Below are 15,979 nucleotides of genomic sequence, written 5' to 3' on the forward strand. Positions count from 1 at the left end.
TAAAATATCAGAGGATGGCAGTACACAGGACAGTAGACTAGTAACATCCTGAAATCAGCTTCTCCACACAAACAACACACCTGCACAGTTTGTGCATCTAAGGTGTGTGTGGGGAGGGGGGCAGGGCTGACAGACCCAGGGTGCACATATTACCAATGTAAGGACTCAGGTTCAAGTTCCTGGTCCCCACCTATAGGGAGGAAGTTTCAAGAGCAGTGAAATAGCGTGACAAGTCTCTCTCTCTCTCTCTCTCTCTCTCTCTCTCTCTCTCTCTCCATTTCTCCTCTCTCAATTTCTCTGCCTCTAACTAATGGAGTTACTATCCTGTCAGGAGCACAATCAAGGGCCTGTGACCCAAGACTGGGAGGACCACCAGGGAAAGAGGGGCTCTCAGTGGGTGAGGACTAAAGATTTCACCCCCACTGCAGGTGCTCCAGCATCAGAGACATGTAGCAGAAGGAGATTCTTGCCTCTGGGTGTGAAAGACAAAAGGGCTTTCCTTTGGGGACCAGCACAACTCTGGGAAGCAGACAGCCTGTGTCCTAGCACAAAGGGATGTGACAAGAAGGTGTAAAATCCCTATTGAAGAGCTTGTATCCACTGAACCTAAAAGCATGGTCTGAGGAGCAATAGGAGGACAGTCTCTTAGTGCAAATGGCTTCTATCAAAATGGCCTGAGACAACAAAGGTTGGTGAGGACGTATAGAAAAATAAACTGTAGATGAGAAGCAACCAATAGCACAGCTATATACAAGATACTGGGTACTATACAGCAAACCCTAACAAAAAGACTTTTCAAAGTTAACCCAATTACCAAATAATGTGATGATAACATTAACTATCGATTGTCTTTTTGAACCCTAAGACAGCAGGAACCTCACATCTCCACTATAGAGCCTCTACTTCCCCCAGTCCTGGAACCCTTGGATAGGGCCCACTTTCCCATATGCCTCTCCCAATCCATATCAAATAATATTGCATCTGTCAATCACAACCTAAACAACACAGCGATTGCCACCTCAATATGCTTCACTTCAGACTGTGTCCAGAGACTTCATGTGTGGAATGACAACCCTTCAGCTTCATTACTCGGGTGAGACCTTTCCTTTCATAGTATACTCTAATTCCATTTCAGGTGGTTCACTTTCTAACGAAGTCCCAAAACCTAGATATACACCAGTTTCTGTGAGAGAGAGCTTATGTTCACACGTATCCGTAAACTACTGCAAAATATATACCTGAAAGCAGAAGTACACTAGAGTTTGCAGTGAGTACCCCCATAACACTTCCTCTCCACTATTCCAAGCTTTGGGTCCATGACTGCTCAACAATTTGTTTGGCTTTGTATGTTAACTCTCTTTTCAGTCACCAGGTTCCAGATGTCATCAGGATGCCGACCAGGCTTCCCTAGACTGAAGACCCTACCAATGTGTCCCGGAGCTCTGCTTCCCCAGAGACCCACCCTACTAGGGAAAGAGAGAGGCAGACTGGGAGTATGGACCGACCAGTCAACGCTCATGTTCAGTGGGGAAGCAATTACAGAAGCCAGACCTTCTACCTTCTGCAACCCGCAATAACCCTGGGTCCATGCTCCCAGAGGGATAGAGAATGGGAAAGCTATCAGGGGAGGGGGTGGGATATGGAGATTGGGTGGTGGGAATTGTATGGAATTGTACCCCTCCTACCCTATGGTATTGTTAATTAATACTTTCTTAAATAAAAAAATAAAAATAAATAAATAAATAAAAAGAAAAAGAAACTGTTCTACACTATGGGTAGGACGTATAGAAAAAGAAACTGTTCTACACTATGGGTAGGATCGTAATGTAGTGCAGCCTCTGCAGACAAGAGTATGGAGGTTCCTCAGAGCCAGCATGGATCCAGAAATGCTGGTACTTCTAGGTATTGTCCACAGAACACAAAAACACAGCACTTGGAAGTAATAGTTGCACCTTTGTTCACTATGACACAATTCATAATAGCCAAGGTATGGAAATAGTTCAAGTGCCCACCAAAAGACACTGTATAAAGATTATATATTGGGGGGGGAGAGGGAGGGAAGGTGGTGGTGACGCACCTGGTTGAGCATGCATGTCTCAGTGCACAAGGATCCACGTTCAAGCCCCTGCTCCCTATCTGCAAGGGGAAAGATTCACATGTGGTGAAGCACGGCTGCAGATGTCTTTCTGTTTCTCTCCCTCTCTTCTGCTCCCCTCTCAATTTTTCTCTCTCTATCCAATAATAAATATATATTTTTAAAAAATTATATATTGGGTTGTCAGAAAAGCTATGATGTGCTTTTACATAAGAAAATATGCCATGGATTTTCCAACAAACATACACATTACATATACACACAGCCTGATCTACACACTGTACAGGCTAAAACTCTACATATCCATTAAAAGATGAGATCTTGCCATTTGAGCCGATATGAAAAGGACTTAAGAGGAGTTATGAAAGTTAAAAAAAAAAGATAAATATCAAATGGTTTCACTCGCCTGTGGAGTATGTGGGCCGAGAGATAGTGTGGTAGTTTTACAAAAAACCTCTACCTTCATGCCTAAGGTATTAAAGTCCCAGGCTCAATCCCCCATACCACCATCAGCCAGAGCTGAGCAGTGTTTTGGCAAATACACATACATACACACACCACCAAACAGTAAAGGAACGGATAAAACTAAACCAAAACAAGCCCTTACATTCTAGCCGCAAACCTGAGATTGCAGAAAGGAGTGGGAGCTGAGGTTCCAAAGAGGGAGGGTCCAGTGGGCTACTGGCTCTTGACAGTGAGCAGGGAGAAGTGTGAATCTGACCTCTAAACCAGACTCAGGGTGGGAAGCCAATATTCTCAATTAAAAAATAATAATACTAAATAAAATAAAATAAAGAACACCCACATATTTCAAATCAAAGCTGTATTTAAGGGGAACCATTTCTGCACCCAGCACAGAGCTGAGAACTTTAGAAGTCCTGATTCTCACTATGACAGCAGGCTTCCAGTTTGCCACCTCTGTTCCAGGAGGCTGGGCTCTGGGTCTGAAGACTCAGGTATACGGGACTGAAATGGAGCCAAACACATCAGAGGAGGAGTTTGTAATCTGCATACATTTCCTCCTGTATGACACTGAGTAAATAATTTTTGTCAACAGGGGAAATGATTTACAAACAAGTTGTACAATTCTCCAGAAGCCACAGAACTATGACAGTGTCACATTTTTAAGGGCCAACCTAGATCTGGAATGGAAGCAGTGAATTTCCTGCTCCACCAAGCCAATCCACTGTGCCCTCTCCAATGCAGAAGCAGGGTAGTTAAATGTACACAACATACTTGGTGCTTCTATGCATATAAAACTCACTGCCTGTCAGTGACTCACTGCCTGAGTACCCAATCAAGTCTTAGCCACAGTCAGCCGTGAATAGCTAGACGTAGAAAATAATCTGTTCACTGAGGACCTTAAACAGTCAAGTTACTTTATGAAAACTTAAAGATTCCTCTAATTGCAGATCACTCAAGGCTGGGGTTCACAGCAAATCACCCCATTTTCTGAGAAATTCTGGAACTGTCACTGAATTTTCCAGGAAAAAGGACTATCCCCTGCCAAGTCCAGCTGCTAGAATTTTAGATGAGCAAGAGTTCCTTCAAAAACCACCAGGCAGTATCAGTTGGTATGAACTGAGAGAAGCATGCAGAAAAGTGAGCCCTATCCTAGAGGTTCCAGGACTGGGGGAAATACAGACTTCATAGAGTAAGTGGGAGGTTCTTGCTGTCTTGGGGTTTAAGAAGGCAATAGATAGTTATTGCTATAATCAAATTACTTGGCAATTGGGTTAACTTTGAAAATCCCATTGTTAGGATTTGCTGTATCATACAAGACCTCAACATCATTTATGTCCTTTTATGCTATTTACTTATAGCTTCATCTTATAAAGTAACGCCACCAGTTGCTTCTGTTCTCCCTGGTCTAGGCTTTTAGGAGAGTCAATATTTCAAAGAATAATTCGTTATTAGAAATGCATTAAGAATTTGAGACCACTGTTAAAATTCAGTATGATTACACAATTGAAGTCTAAGTGCTTATGTTGAAGGAATCTATGATCTATGCATCAAAAAGTCTGAGACAATCAATCAACTTTACCCTCTCATATTAATTAAATAGTGATTTATGAGACTACAAGTTAATAGGAGTGTACATCAACATCATTCGCACAACCAAAGGTCTGTGACCCCCCCCCCCACACACAGCTGTACATCTACTCTCACCCTACACCCAAAGATTCCCTACTTTGATTCCCTACTCCAAACTCAATCAGATCTTGCTTTGAGTTTCTCTTTCTGTTCTTCTTTCTCAACTTCTGTTTATAAGTGGGATCATCCCATAATCGACTTTGTCTTTCTGACTTACTTCACTTAACGTAATTCCTTCTAGCTCCATCCAAGATGGGTCAGAGAAGGTAGGTTCATTATTCTTAATAGCTGCTTAGTATTCCGTTGTGTAAATATTACATAGCTTTCTCAGCCATTCATCTGTTGTTGGGCAACTAGTTTGCTTCCAGCCTAATCAATGCAATGAGTACCACCTTGGCATGCTTCACTTCAGACTGTGTCCAGAGATGTCAGGTGTGGAAATGTTAACCCTTCAGCCTCATTACTTGGGTGAGACCTTTCCTTTCTCATAGGACTCCTTAATTCCATTTCGGGTGGTTCACTTCTAACAAAGATTCAAAACCTAGATATAGACCAGGTTCCATGAGATAGGGCATATGTACACATGTATCCATAAAGAAGTGCACAATCGTTTGCAGTGAGTCAATAAGTGAAGCAAGTAGAAAGATCTAAAAAGACACCATAAAGTGTCTAATTAAACAGTTTCTACTTAAACCTAGATACCCTCCTCACCTACCTCCTATCACTCCAAAGCTAACCTTGTTGAAGTAAGTACTATAAAAGCTGAATAAGGGTAAGAGGCTGGCATACTTTAATGATGCTTTAGTCACTATCAGTCCACCCCATCAGCTGGGGCCCTAGTCGAGGAGTTCTGGGATTCCCACACAGACATGATGGGCCTATACCTCAAATAGATCCCACTCTCCCTTGTCTCTGGTCATCTCCATCAAGAGCAACACAATGGACCCCTTTGTGGGCCCCCATAGGACCCTCCCCTCAACATGGATCAACAAAGGTAGAGAATGTTCCATTCTCTGAAGGGAGGTTGGATAACATACTCTACCTACCACTTGAAGATGATGAGTCCTGAAATTGGTACAACCTGGAACATTCTTACTCGTGACCACAATGTGAACTCAGACCTACAGGGATGCAGAGGTTGCATAGGCTCCTATGCTGAATATGGGCCCCAGATCAAATTGATGGGTTTTATAGTTAATAATATGTATACACCTTTCCCATATTTGGGAGCTACTTTTCTCCCTGACCGAGCTTTCTAGTCCTTTTTCCAACTTTGGCACCATCTCCCCAGACAATACCTTTGGTCCGCCTGCATATCAGATATCAGGCTCAGGCAAAAACCAGCAAAGTCATGGCCCCTTAATATATACCTAAAACAGACCTCCTAGCTATTTCCAAAATGGAGACCCCAAATCTTCATCTGCAATATTTCAGCCTTAAGGTTCATGATTAGTCAACAATTTGTTCTGCTTTGTATCTTAACTCTTTTTCAGCCACAAGGTTCCAGATGCTACCATGATGCCAATCGGATTTCCCAGGGCAGACGGTCTGGAGCCTTGCTTCCCTAGAGCTTTGCCCTACCAGGGAAAGAGAGCGAGAGGCTGGGAGTATGGATCAATCTGTCAACACCCATGTTCAGGGAGGAAGCAATTACAGAAGCCAGACCTTCCATCTTCTGCACCCCATAATGATCCTGGGTTCATACTCCTAGACGGATAAAGAATAGGAAAGCTACCAGGGGAGGAGATGGGATATGGATTTCTGGTGATGAGAACTGTGTAGAATTGTATCCCTCTTATCCTAAAGACTCGTCAGTGTGTCCATTTTATAAAAAAAAAAAAAAAAAAAAAAGGAAAAATGCTGGGGCCTTATTCAGGGAGTCTTGAGATACTCAAACAGACATGATGGGTCCAGACCTCAAATAAATCCCTCTCCCCATTGTTACTGGTCATCTCTATCAGGAACAATGCAATAGAGCCCTTTGTGGGCCCCCATAGGCCCTTGCTCTCAACTTGGATCAACAATGGTAGAGAATATTCCATCCTCCAAAGGGAGGCTGGACAACATACTCTATGCTACACCTGAGGAAGATGGGTCATGATATTGGGGCAGCTTGGAACGTTCCTACTCATGACCACAGAATATGAGCTCAGGTCTACAGGGATGCAGAGGTCACATAGGCTCCTAAGCTGAATATGGGCCCCAGATCACATCAAATCGATGGGGTTTACAGTCAACAATATTTATACACCTTTCCCATATTTGGGAGCTACTCTCTTCCCTGATCCAGCTTTCTGGTCTTTTTTCTAGCCAATAACAATTTGTCTCTCTCCTGAGACAAATGGTATGAACTACAAGGCAGCAGGCTGGGATGAGGGAGTGGTCTAGCCCCAGATATCCAGCCAAAGCTAAGTGACCACACGAGAATTTGACCCATGACATTCAGACATAGTATGAGGCTTAACTCAGTGGGCTAAAGTGACAGTGCCTCTTGGAGAACATGAAAACCATCCACAGATGGCTCCCCCACCCCAGATTTATTTATTTCATGAGCAAAACAAAGAGATGGGAAAAGAGAGTCACTCCAACATAAATGGTGCTGGGAATTGAATCTAGGGCTTGATACATGCAAAGTTCTGTGATCTACCAGCTGAACCATTTTCATGGCCAACAACAGTAGCAGCAACAATAAAGAAACTTTGAAAAGAGTTCTATTTATTTGTAAAAGAGAGAAGACCATGACTCTGCTATAAGCAGTGCCAAAGAAGAAACTTGTAACTTTGTGAATGCAAGTCCTGTGTTGCATCACTGAGTCCCAACCCCAGCCACTAGGAGAAAAAGAAAATATCTCTAATTGAAAATTAAAAATGACAACATTGAGATACCACCTCACTCCTGTGAGAATGGGTGAGAATGGCATACATCAAAAAGGACAGCAACAACAAATGTTGGAGAGGCTGTGGGGACAGAGGAACCCTTTTGCATTGCTGGTGGGAATGTAAATTGGTCCAGCCTCTGTGGAGAGCAGTCTGGAAAACTCTCACAAGACTAGACATGGACCTTCCATATGATCTAGTAATTCCTCTCCTGGGGTTATACCCTAAGGATTCCATAACATCCAACCAAAAAGAGGTGTGTACTCCTATGTTCATAGCAGCACAATTCATAATAGCTAAAACCTGGAAGCAACCCAGGTGCCCAACAACAGATGAGTGGCTGAGAAAGCTGTGGTATATATACACAATGGAATACTATGCAGCTATGAAGAACAATGAACCAACCCTCTCTGACCCATCTTGGACAGTGCTAGAAGGAATTATGTTAACTGAGCTAAGTCAGAAATATAAAGATGAGTATGGAATGATCCCACTCATCAACAGAAGTTGAGAAAGAAGATCTGAAAGGGAAACAAAAAGCAGGATCTGACTAAATTGAAAGTAGGGCACCAAAGTAAAAACCCTGTGGTGAGGGGTAGACATGCAGCTTCCTGGGCCTGTGGGGGGTGGGGGTGGGTGGGTGGGATGGGACACAGTCTTTTGGTGGTGGGAATGGTGTTTATGTACACTCCTAGTGAAGTGTAGTCACGTAAATCACTAGTTAATTAATATGAGAGGGGAAAAATTAATTGTATGTCTCGAAGTTTTTAAAATACAGACTGAGTCTTCTTAATATATAGGCTGTGTATTTGATATTCTGCCTCTCTCAAAAGCCTAGACCAAGTAGATCAGAGACAACCAGTGCCACAGTTATTTACAAGATACTGGGTACTATACAGCAAACCCTAACAAAAGGACTTTTCAAAGTTAACCCAATTACCAAATCATGTGATGATAACAGTAACTATCCATTGTCTTTTTGAACCCTAAGACAGCAGGAACCTCACATCTCCACTATAGAGCCTATATTTCTCCCAGTCCTGGAACCTTAGGATAGGGCCTACTTTCCCACATGCCTCTCCCAATCCATATCAAATAATATTGCATCAGCCGATCGCAACCTAATCAAAGCAATGATTGCCACCTCAACATGCTTCATTCAGCTCAGACTGTGTCCAGAGACTTTATGCGTGGAATGACAACCCTTCAGCTTCATTACTCGGGTGAGACCTTTCCTTTCATAGTATACTCTAATTCCATCCCAGGTGGATCACTTTCTAACAAAGTCCCCAAACCTAGATATACACCAGGTTCTGTGAGAGAGAGCATATGTTCACACGTATCCATAAACTACTGCAAAATATATACCTGAAAGCAGAAGTACACTAGAGTTTGCAGTGAGTACCCCCCCCCCCCCAACACTTCCTCTCCACTATTCCAACCTTTGGGTCCATGATTGCTCAACAATTTGTTTGGCTTTGTATGTTAACTCTTTTTTCAGACACCAGGTTCCAGATGCCATCAGGATGCTGGCCAGGCTTCCCTAGACTGAAGACCCTACCAATGTGTCCTGGAGCTCTGCTTCCCCAGAGACCCAACCTACTAGGGAAAGAGAGAGGCAGACTGGGAGTATGGACCGACCAGTCAATGCCCATGTTCAGCGGGGAAGCAATTACAGAAGCCAGACTTTCTACCTTCTGCAACCCACGACCCTGGGTCCATGCTCCCAGAGGGATAGAGAATGGGAAAGCTATCAGGGGAGGGGATAAGATATGGAGATGGGTGGTGGGAATTGTGTGGAGTTGTACCCCTTCTACCATATGGTTTTGTTAATTTATCCTTTCTTAAATAAAAAATAAATTAAAATAAATAAGTAAATAAAATTAAAATGCCAAAGCACAAGGACCAGCGTAAGGATCCCAGTTCAAGCCCCCGGCTCCCTACCTGCAGGGGAGTCGCTTCACAAGTGGTGAAGCAGATCTGCAGGTATCTGTCTTTCTCTTACCCACTCTGTCTTCCCGTCCTCTCTCCATTTCTTTCTGTCCTATCCAACAACAACAATAATAATAACTACAACAATAAAACAACAAGGGCAACAAAAGGGAATAAATAAATGTTCAAGAAAGAAAGAAGGAAGGAAGGAAGGAAGGAAGGAAGGAAAGAAAGAAAGAAAGAAAGAAAGAAAGAAAGAAAGAAAGAAAGAAAACTAAAAATGCCAAGGGCTGGGGACAGCATAATGGTTCTGCAAGAAGACTCCTCATACCCGAGGCTCTGAGGTCTTAGGTTCAATAAAATTTCCCAGCACTACCTGGTATCCCTCTCTCTTTCTCTTTAAAATAAATAGATTGTTGGGTTTTTTTTTTTCAATCACCAGGTTCCAGATGCCATCAGGATGCTAGCCAGGCTCCCCTGGATTGAAGACCCCACCAATGTGGCCTGGAGCTCAGCTTCCCCAGAGACACACCCTACTAGGGAAAGAGAGAGGCAGACTGGGAGCATGGACGGACCAGTCAACGCCCATGTTCAGCGGGGAAGCAATTACAGAAGCCAGACCTTCTACCTTCTGCAACCCTCAATGACCCTGGGTCCATGCTCCCAGAGGGATAGAGAATGGGAAAGCTATTGGGGGAGGGGGTGGGATATGGAGATTGGGTGGTGGGAACTGTGTGGAGTTGTACCCTTCCTACCCTATGGTTTTGTTAATTAATCCTTTCTTAAATAATAAAAATAAATAAATAAATAAATAAAAAGAAAATAAAGAAAGAAAGAAAGAAAAGAAAAGGGACCTTGCGGGAGTCGGGTGGTAGTGCAGTGGGTTAGGCACAGGTGGTGCTAAGCGCAAGGACCAGCGTAAGGATCCTGGTTCGAGCCCCCGGCTCCCCACTTGAAGGGGAGTCGCTTCACAAGCGGTGAAACAGGTCTGCAGTTATCTATCTTTCTCCCCCTCTCTGTCTTTCCCTCCCCTCTCCATTTCTCTCTGTCCTATACAACAACAACAATATCAATAACAACAACAACAACAATCACTACAACAATAAAATAACAAGGGCAACAAAAGGAAATAAATATTAAAAAGAAAAAAAAAGAGACCTTGCAAATAAAAGGAGGGAAAACACCAGCTCAGAGAAGGGCAAAATGCAAATCAAAAGCAAACAAACAGAGGCCAGGTGATGGCACACCTAGTTAAGCACACACATTACAGTGCACAAGTAAGGACTCAGGTTCAAACTCCCAGTTCCCACTTGCAGGAGGAAAGCTTCACAAGTGGTGAAGCAGGACTGCAGGTGTCTCTCTATCTCTTTCTCTCTATATATCTCCCCCCTCCTCAGTTTCTCTGTCTCTATCAAATAAATAAATAAATACATAGATTTTTTAAAAAAGAGAAGACATACAAAAGGACTTCAAAATTAGGGACTCCTGAATAGGACAGAGATGCCCTAAGACTTTAAATGATGATGGGTTGAGAAGGACAAATCTACAGTCACTTATCAAATTCATAGAACCAAGAACCATTCCTTAGAATATACTCCTCATATTGCAAGGCTAAAGTTCAAATGAAAACATATTTATGTAACACTGCATGAAGAGGAACTAGAGAAACTTAAGGATCAGAGATAAATGATTTCCCAGTGCCACACAATCAAGGCTGAGGGAAAACACTGCCCTGTCAGGGGAAAGGCTTCCATCTTTAAAAGACAATGTACAACTAGGTCAGGAAGCCACCCACTAGTAAGAATCTTTTTCTTGTCTACATCTTTGTCCTGTCAGCTCCTGTCTTTCTATTTTGAACCTCCCAACATTTGCCACCATTCCAGTTTTTCCTTTGGAGTTCTAGGGCCTAATTGATCACACTTCCTTCCAAATACCTTTTTCCAGATAGTAGCAAGCAACTTTGTTTGTATTATCATGACAATAAACAGTCTGTACTACCAGACAATATTTTCTTAAATTTTTAGGTTTCCCAAACAAGGAAAGACTGTGGGGGACATTTCATGATCTTCTGCATCGTAAGACTTGCTAACAGCCCCTGCTAGAAATGGAAAGAAAGGCTCATTAACTACAGGGTCATTAACTACATCTGTGAGGCAGTGAACCATCGCAGAAACACAGGATCAGATGTCCACACACACCCATACCTGATAGTAAGGGTGATGCAAAAAGGAGTCTGGGCCACCAGCTAAAGCCATTGGTTCCTTCTTTCCTTCTTCAGATCGCATGGACTGTGCTGCTGCACCTAGACCAAAGGGCACACCGTGAGAAAAAGAAATCAGAGGGGGGAAAAGTCATGATTCAACTTATTGAAGGGAGGAGACATGTCTCAGTGGGTCGACCCTGGACACCACCTGTGAGTCTGGATGGACTACCTGCCCAAGTAGTACTGGTTTGTCTTCTCACACCAGGAGACTGGCAGACCGGCACCAACTGCTGAACCATGTGTCTGTGTGGTCACAGGGTGTGACAACAATGGCATCACAACAAACACTTGAATCTGACTCCCATATTCTCAGCATGGCTTTTCTCCCCTTACCCACATCCATAGACCTGGGTCTTACAGATCCTCCTCCCTGTCCCATGGGATATGTGCTCTAGTCTCTGACATCCACCTCTGTGCTCACACCATCACGCTGTCCATAACCTCAGCATCTTTCTGCTGTCACTGCCCCCCTAATCACCCAGGGCACTCCACTTGCCCCGACCTCTCTGAAGCTTATACATGTGTTCAACCTATGAAAACAAAGTGATTCTTCTCCCTAAAGTTGCAAACATAATGGCACAGTGTTGATGTTATCATGTTAATGCACCATTTAAAAATTATTTATTTATTAACTAATGGGGGGGGGGGGAACCAGAGCAACCCTCTGGCACATGGGATGCACATTATCAAAGCTGGGAGACCCATGTCTCAGAGTCCAGGGCTTTACCCACTGCACCACCTCTGAGGCTATGAAATACATTGTTGTTCTTTTAATCTAAGCATCACCACTGAGAGTATGTGTTAAGTGAGACTGATTCATGGCCAGGGGGAAAAACGGCATGTTCCATAATCCTGTTGAACAGATTACAGTGGAACAAGTGAATTATAGTTAGTTGATGGAGGAGGCCTAGAGTAACTCTGGCCTCTAATAATATCAAACACAAAATAATATCATACGCAATGGTGAAAAATGAAAATCTTTCCCTCAAACATCAGCAGCAAAGTAAGGATGCCCATTTTCTTTTTCTTCTTTTGTTTTATTTCTGTTGGCTTTTTTTTTTTTTGGAGGCGGTGCTGAGTGGTTTTTTGTTGTTGTTTATATTTTGCTTTTTTTTTTTTTTTTTTATACACTGCTCGGCTCTGATTTACCGTGGTGCCTGGGACTGAACCAGAACCACAGAGCCTCTGGCATTTCAGCTGTTTGCATAACCTTTATACTGTCTCCCATTCTATTTAAAGCTACCAGGAAAAGGAGGGAGAAAGAAAGGAGGAAGGGAGGGAAAGGGCCTATCAAAAAAATTGTCTTTTGTTCACAGGTGACATAATATTACCTGTAGAGATTCTTAAACTATTAGAGTCAATAATTTCAGTCAAGTTATAGGGCATAGACTATGGTGTGTTTCTATATACTAGCAAGCTAAAAAAGAAATTAAGAAAATAGTGGCAAGAAAAAAAAAAAAAGGGAGTCCGGTGGTAGCGCAGTGGGTTAAGCACACATGGCACAAGAGCAAAGACCAGCATAAGGATCCCAGTTTGAGCCCCCAGCTGGCTCCCCACCTGCAGGGGTGTCACAAGTGGTGAAGCAGGTCTGCAGGTGTCTATCTTTCTCTCTCCCTCTCTGTCCTATCCAACAATAATGACATCAATAACAACAATAATAATAACCACAACAATAAAACAACAAGGGCAACAAAAGGGAATAAATAAACATTTTTTAAAAACCATAATAACAAAAATAATTTGTATTAAATCTGTCCAAAGAAACAAACGATTTATGCACTCAAAAATGACCAAGTGTTACTACTAAAATACAAAGAAAATAGAAACAAGGAAATTTCATAGATTGGAAAACTTAATGTTTTGATACTATGCAAAGCAATCTAGACTCAGAGAAATCCCTATCAAATAACTATTGGTGGTTTTGTTGTTGTTCTTGGTGAAAAAAAAAATACATAGGTAAAACTTTCTAAATATACCTGATTTTTTCATTAGACCTCAATTAAATTTTTTTTCAAAATAAAAAAATATATGTATCTGGAAGACATAATTCCTGATTTCAAGACTTGCTACAAAACCCCAGTAATAAAGACTGTAGAGTAGTGGCAGGAAAACATATTCGGAAGAATGGAACAGAATAGATGGGGGGGCAGGGGTAGATAGTATAATGTTTATGCAAAGAGATTTTTATGCCTGAGGCTCTTAAATTCTAGGTTCAATCTCCATACCACCATAAACCAGAGCAACTTGGTGCTCTGGTAAAAAAAAGAAAAAACAAAATAGATCTCATAAATGAACCCTCACAGAAATGGTGATTTGATGTTCCCCAGGGGTGCCAAGGTCAATTAGTGGGGAAAGTTTTCAAATAGTTCAAGAAAGACAGGAGGGCCTCGAGGCAACAGGATGAAGTTGAATTCTTGCTTCTTGCTTCGTACTATAAGTAAAATTCAATTCAATAATGGATCAAAGAACTAGTCTAAGAGTTAAAACTATAAGGTTCTTTCTAAGAAAAAAAAATATTTCCAGGAAACTGGATTTGACTATGACTTCCAAGAAATCACATCAAAAGGCTCAGGACCAAAAGAAAAATAAATCAGGCAAAATTTAAAACTTTTGTGCATCATAAGACACTCTCAAATGAGTGAGATGACCCATAGAAAGGAAGAACAGGAAATGAAAGCCTTTAGAAAACTTATGATCTAAACATAAATCATTCTCTGAGGAAGAATTAATATCCAGAATATAGGAACCTCAACAACAAAACTAAACAATGAAAAAAAATGGCTAAGGACTTGAGCAGATAGTCCTCCTCCAAAGAGAGAGAGAGAGGGAGAAAGAGAGAGAGAGAGTGTGTGTGTGTGTGTGTGTGTGTGTGTGTGTGTGTGTGTGTGTGTGTGTCAATAAGCATATGAATAGATGCTCTGCAACACGAGGAAGGAAGAAAGGAAATATAAATCAAATTAAAGTAAGGTGCCACTTATAATAACAAATATTGGTGAGCACATAAGAGTCGGAATCCTCTGGCATCGCAGGAGAATGTGAAACACTATGCATTTCCTAATACTAATAAAACACAGCATTAACTTATTTTCAGGCAATCTCCTTAAAAAAATCAAAAACATGCTCCCCAGTACTTTTACTATGTGTTCATAGCAATATCATTTACAATTGCCACAAGGCAGGAAAAGCCCAAGTGTCTAATGACAAATGAATGGATAAGTGAAAAGCAATGCCTACACACAATGGACTATCATTCAGTCTTGAAAACGAATCAAATCTTGGCATTTGTGACAACATGAATGAACTAGAAAGACATTAAGATGTCAGTGACAGTTACACAACATTGTGAATGTACTGAATCTCATCCCACTTAATTCTACTTGAAATGGCTAAAATGGTAATGTTGTATATATTTCTAATTTATTTTTAATTTCTAATTCCCAAATTTCTAATTGCTGAAATGCTGGCTATTCTCTGACATTTCCTGAAAAATCTTACCAGCTCCCACTAGTTTTTCAATACAGCCATGATACTCAGAACTTTGTAAGAGGCCAATGCAGATGTATTAAGCCAGTTATTTCAAAGATTTCTTTTTTGGATATTCAGATTTTTTTTTTGTTGTTCAAGTAGATAACTCCAGAGTGTTTTCCCGTGATACTTGTTCCATCATTTAGAACATGTTAACAGATTAGCTGTTCTCTGATTTCTCCTAACAAGCAACAGCCCTCTCCCCATGTCCGAGTCTATACAATCAAGATGATTGGGAGATCATAGAGTGAACTTCCACCCAAACCTCAGAAATACCCACATCTGACAAACATCCATACTTAACAAAGGGTGAAGAAAAAACAAAGAAAAAAAAAACTGTCGTTATTCACACTCTTAAAGATGCCAGAAAACATGGACCACACCGTAACAAAAGCCTCACTTCTAAATGATGTGCAACAGGGGCTGGCGGTTGTACACTTGGTTCACACATTCCTTTTTTATTATTATTTATTTTTTCCTTTTGTTGCCTTTTTTGTCTTTCATTGTTGTTGTAGTTATTATTATTGTTGTTATTGATGTCTCGTTGTTAGGACAGAGAGAAATGGAGAGAAGAGGGGAAGACAGAGAGGGGGAGAGAAGGTTAGACACCTGCAGACCTGCTTCACCACTTGTAAAGTGACTCCCTTGCAGGTGGGAAGCCGGGGGCTGGAACCGGGATCCTTACTCTGGTCCTTGTGCTTTGTGCCACCTGCACTTAACCCACTGCGCTACCACCCAACTTCCTGGTTCACACATTCCTATCAAGAGCACCCAGGATAGTGCCCCTGCTCCCCATCTGCAGGGGTACATATCACAAATAGTGAAGCAGGTCTTCAGGTGTCTCTCTCTCCCTCCCCCTGCCCTCGCAATTTCTCTATGCCCTATCTAATAAAGTAGAAAGAAAAGGAAAAGAAAAAAAAAGAAAAGAAAAAATTAGCCACTGGCAGTGGTTGATTTGTAGTGCTGATATCAAGCCCCAGCTATAACCTGGTGGCAATAAAATAATAATAAAAATAAATATTTGGTGTATTACACCAAAGTTAAGGACTTTGGTGTGTGTGTGCGTGGGGGGGTGGCTTTCAGATTCTGGTGCATGATAGTGGAGGAGGACCTAGGCTGGGGGTTAGAGGATTTTTCTGAAAACTGAGAAATTTTACACATATACCAACAACTATAAATACTGCTGACTATAAA

General features: G+C 41.8%; 1 protein-coding gene across 7 annotated transcripts in view; it reads right to left on the reverse strand.

Annotated features, from left to right (window-relative positions):
* The window catches only part of GRB10 (growth factor receptor bound protein 10), a 195,293-nt gene that overhangs the window by 122,218 nt on the left and 57,096 nt on the right, over positions 1-15,979 (reverse strand). For 5 of the 7 annotated variants that reach the window (XM_060171546.1, XM_060171542.1, XM_060171548.1 and 2 more), the window contains exon 3: positions 11,202-11,299. The exons of the other annotated variants lie outside the window; for them this stretch is intronic. Coding sequence is in view for 4 of the 5 variants with exons in the window: in XM_060171542.1 (XP_060027525.1) it covers positions 11,202-11,282 (81 nt within the window). In the remaining variant the exon portion in view is untranslated. The remainder of the gene's footprint in view (positions 1-11,201; positions 11,300-15,979) is intronic. 7 annotated transcript variants of the gene reach the window in all.

This window comes from Erinaceus europaeus, chromosome 14, assembly GCF_950295315.1.
Source record: "Erinaceus europaeus chromosome 14, mEriEur2.1, whole genome shotgun sequence".
Taxonomy (NCBI): domain Eukaryota; kingdom Metazoa; phylum Chordata; class Mammalia; order Eulipotyphla; family Erinaceidae; genus Erinaceus; species Erinaceus europaeus.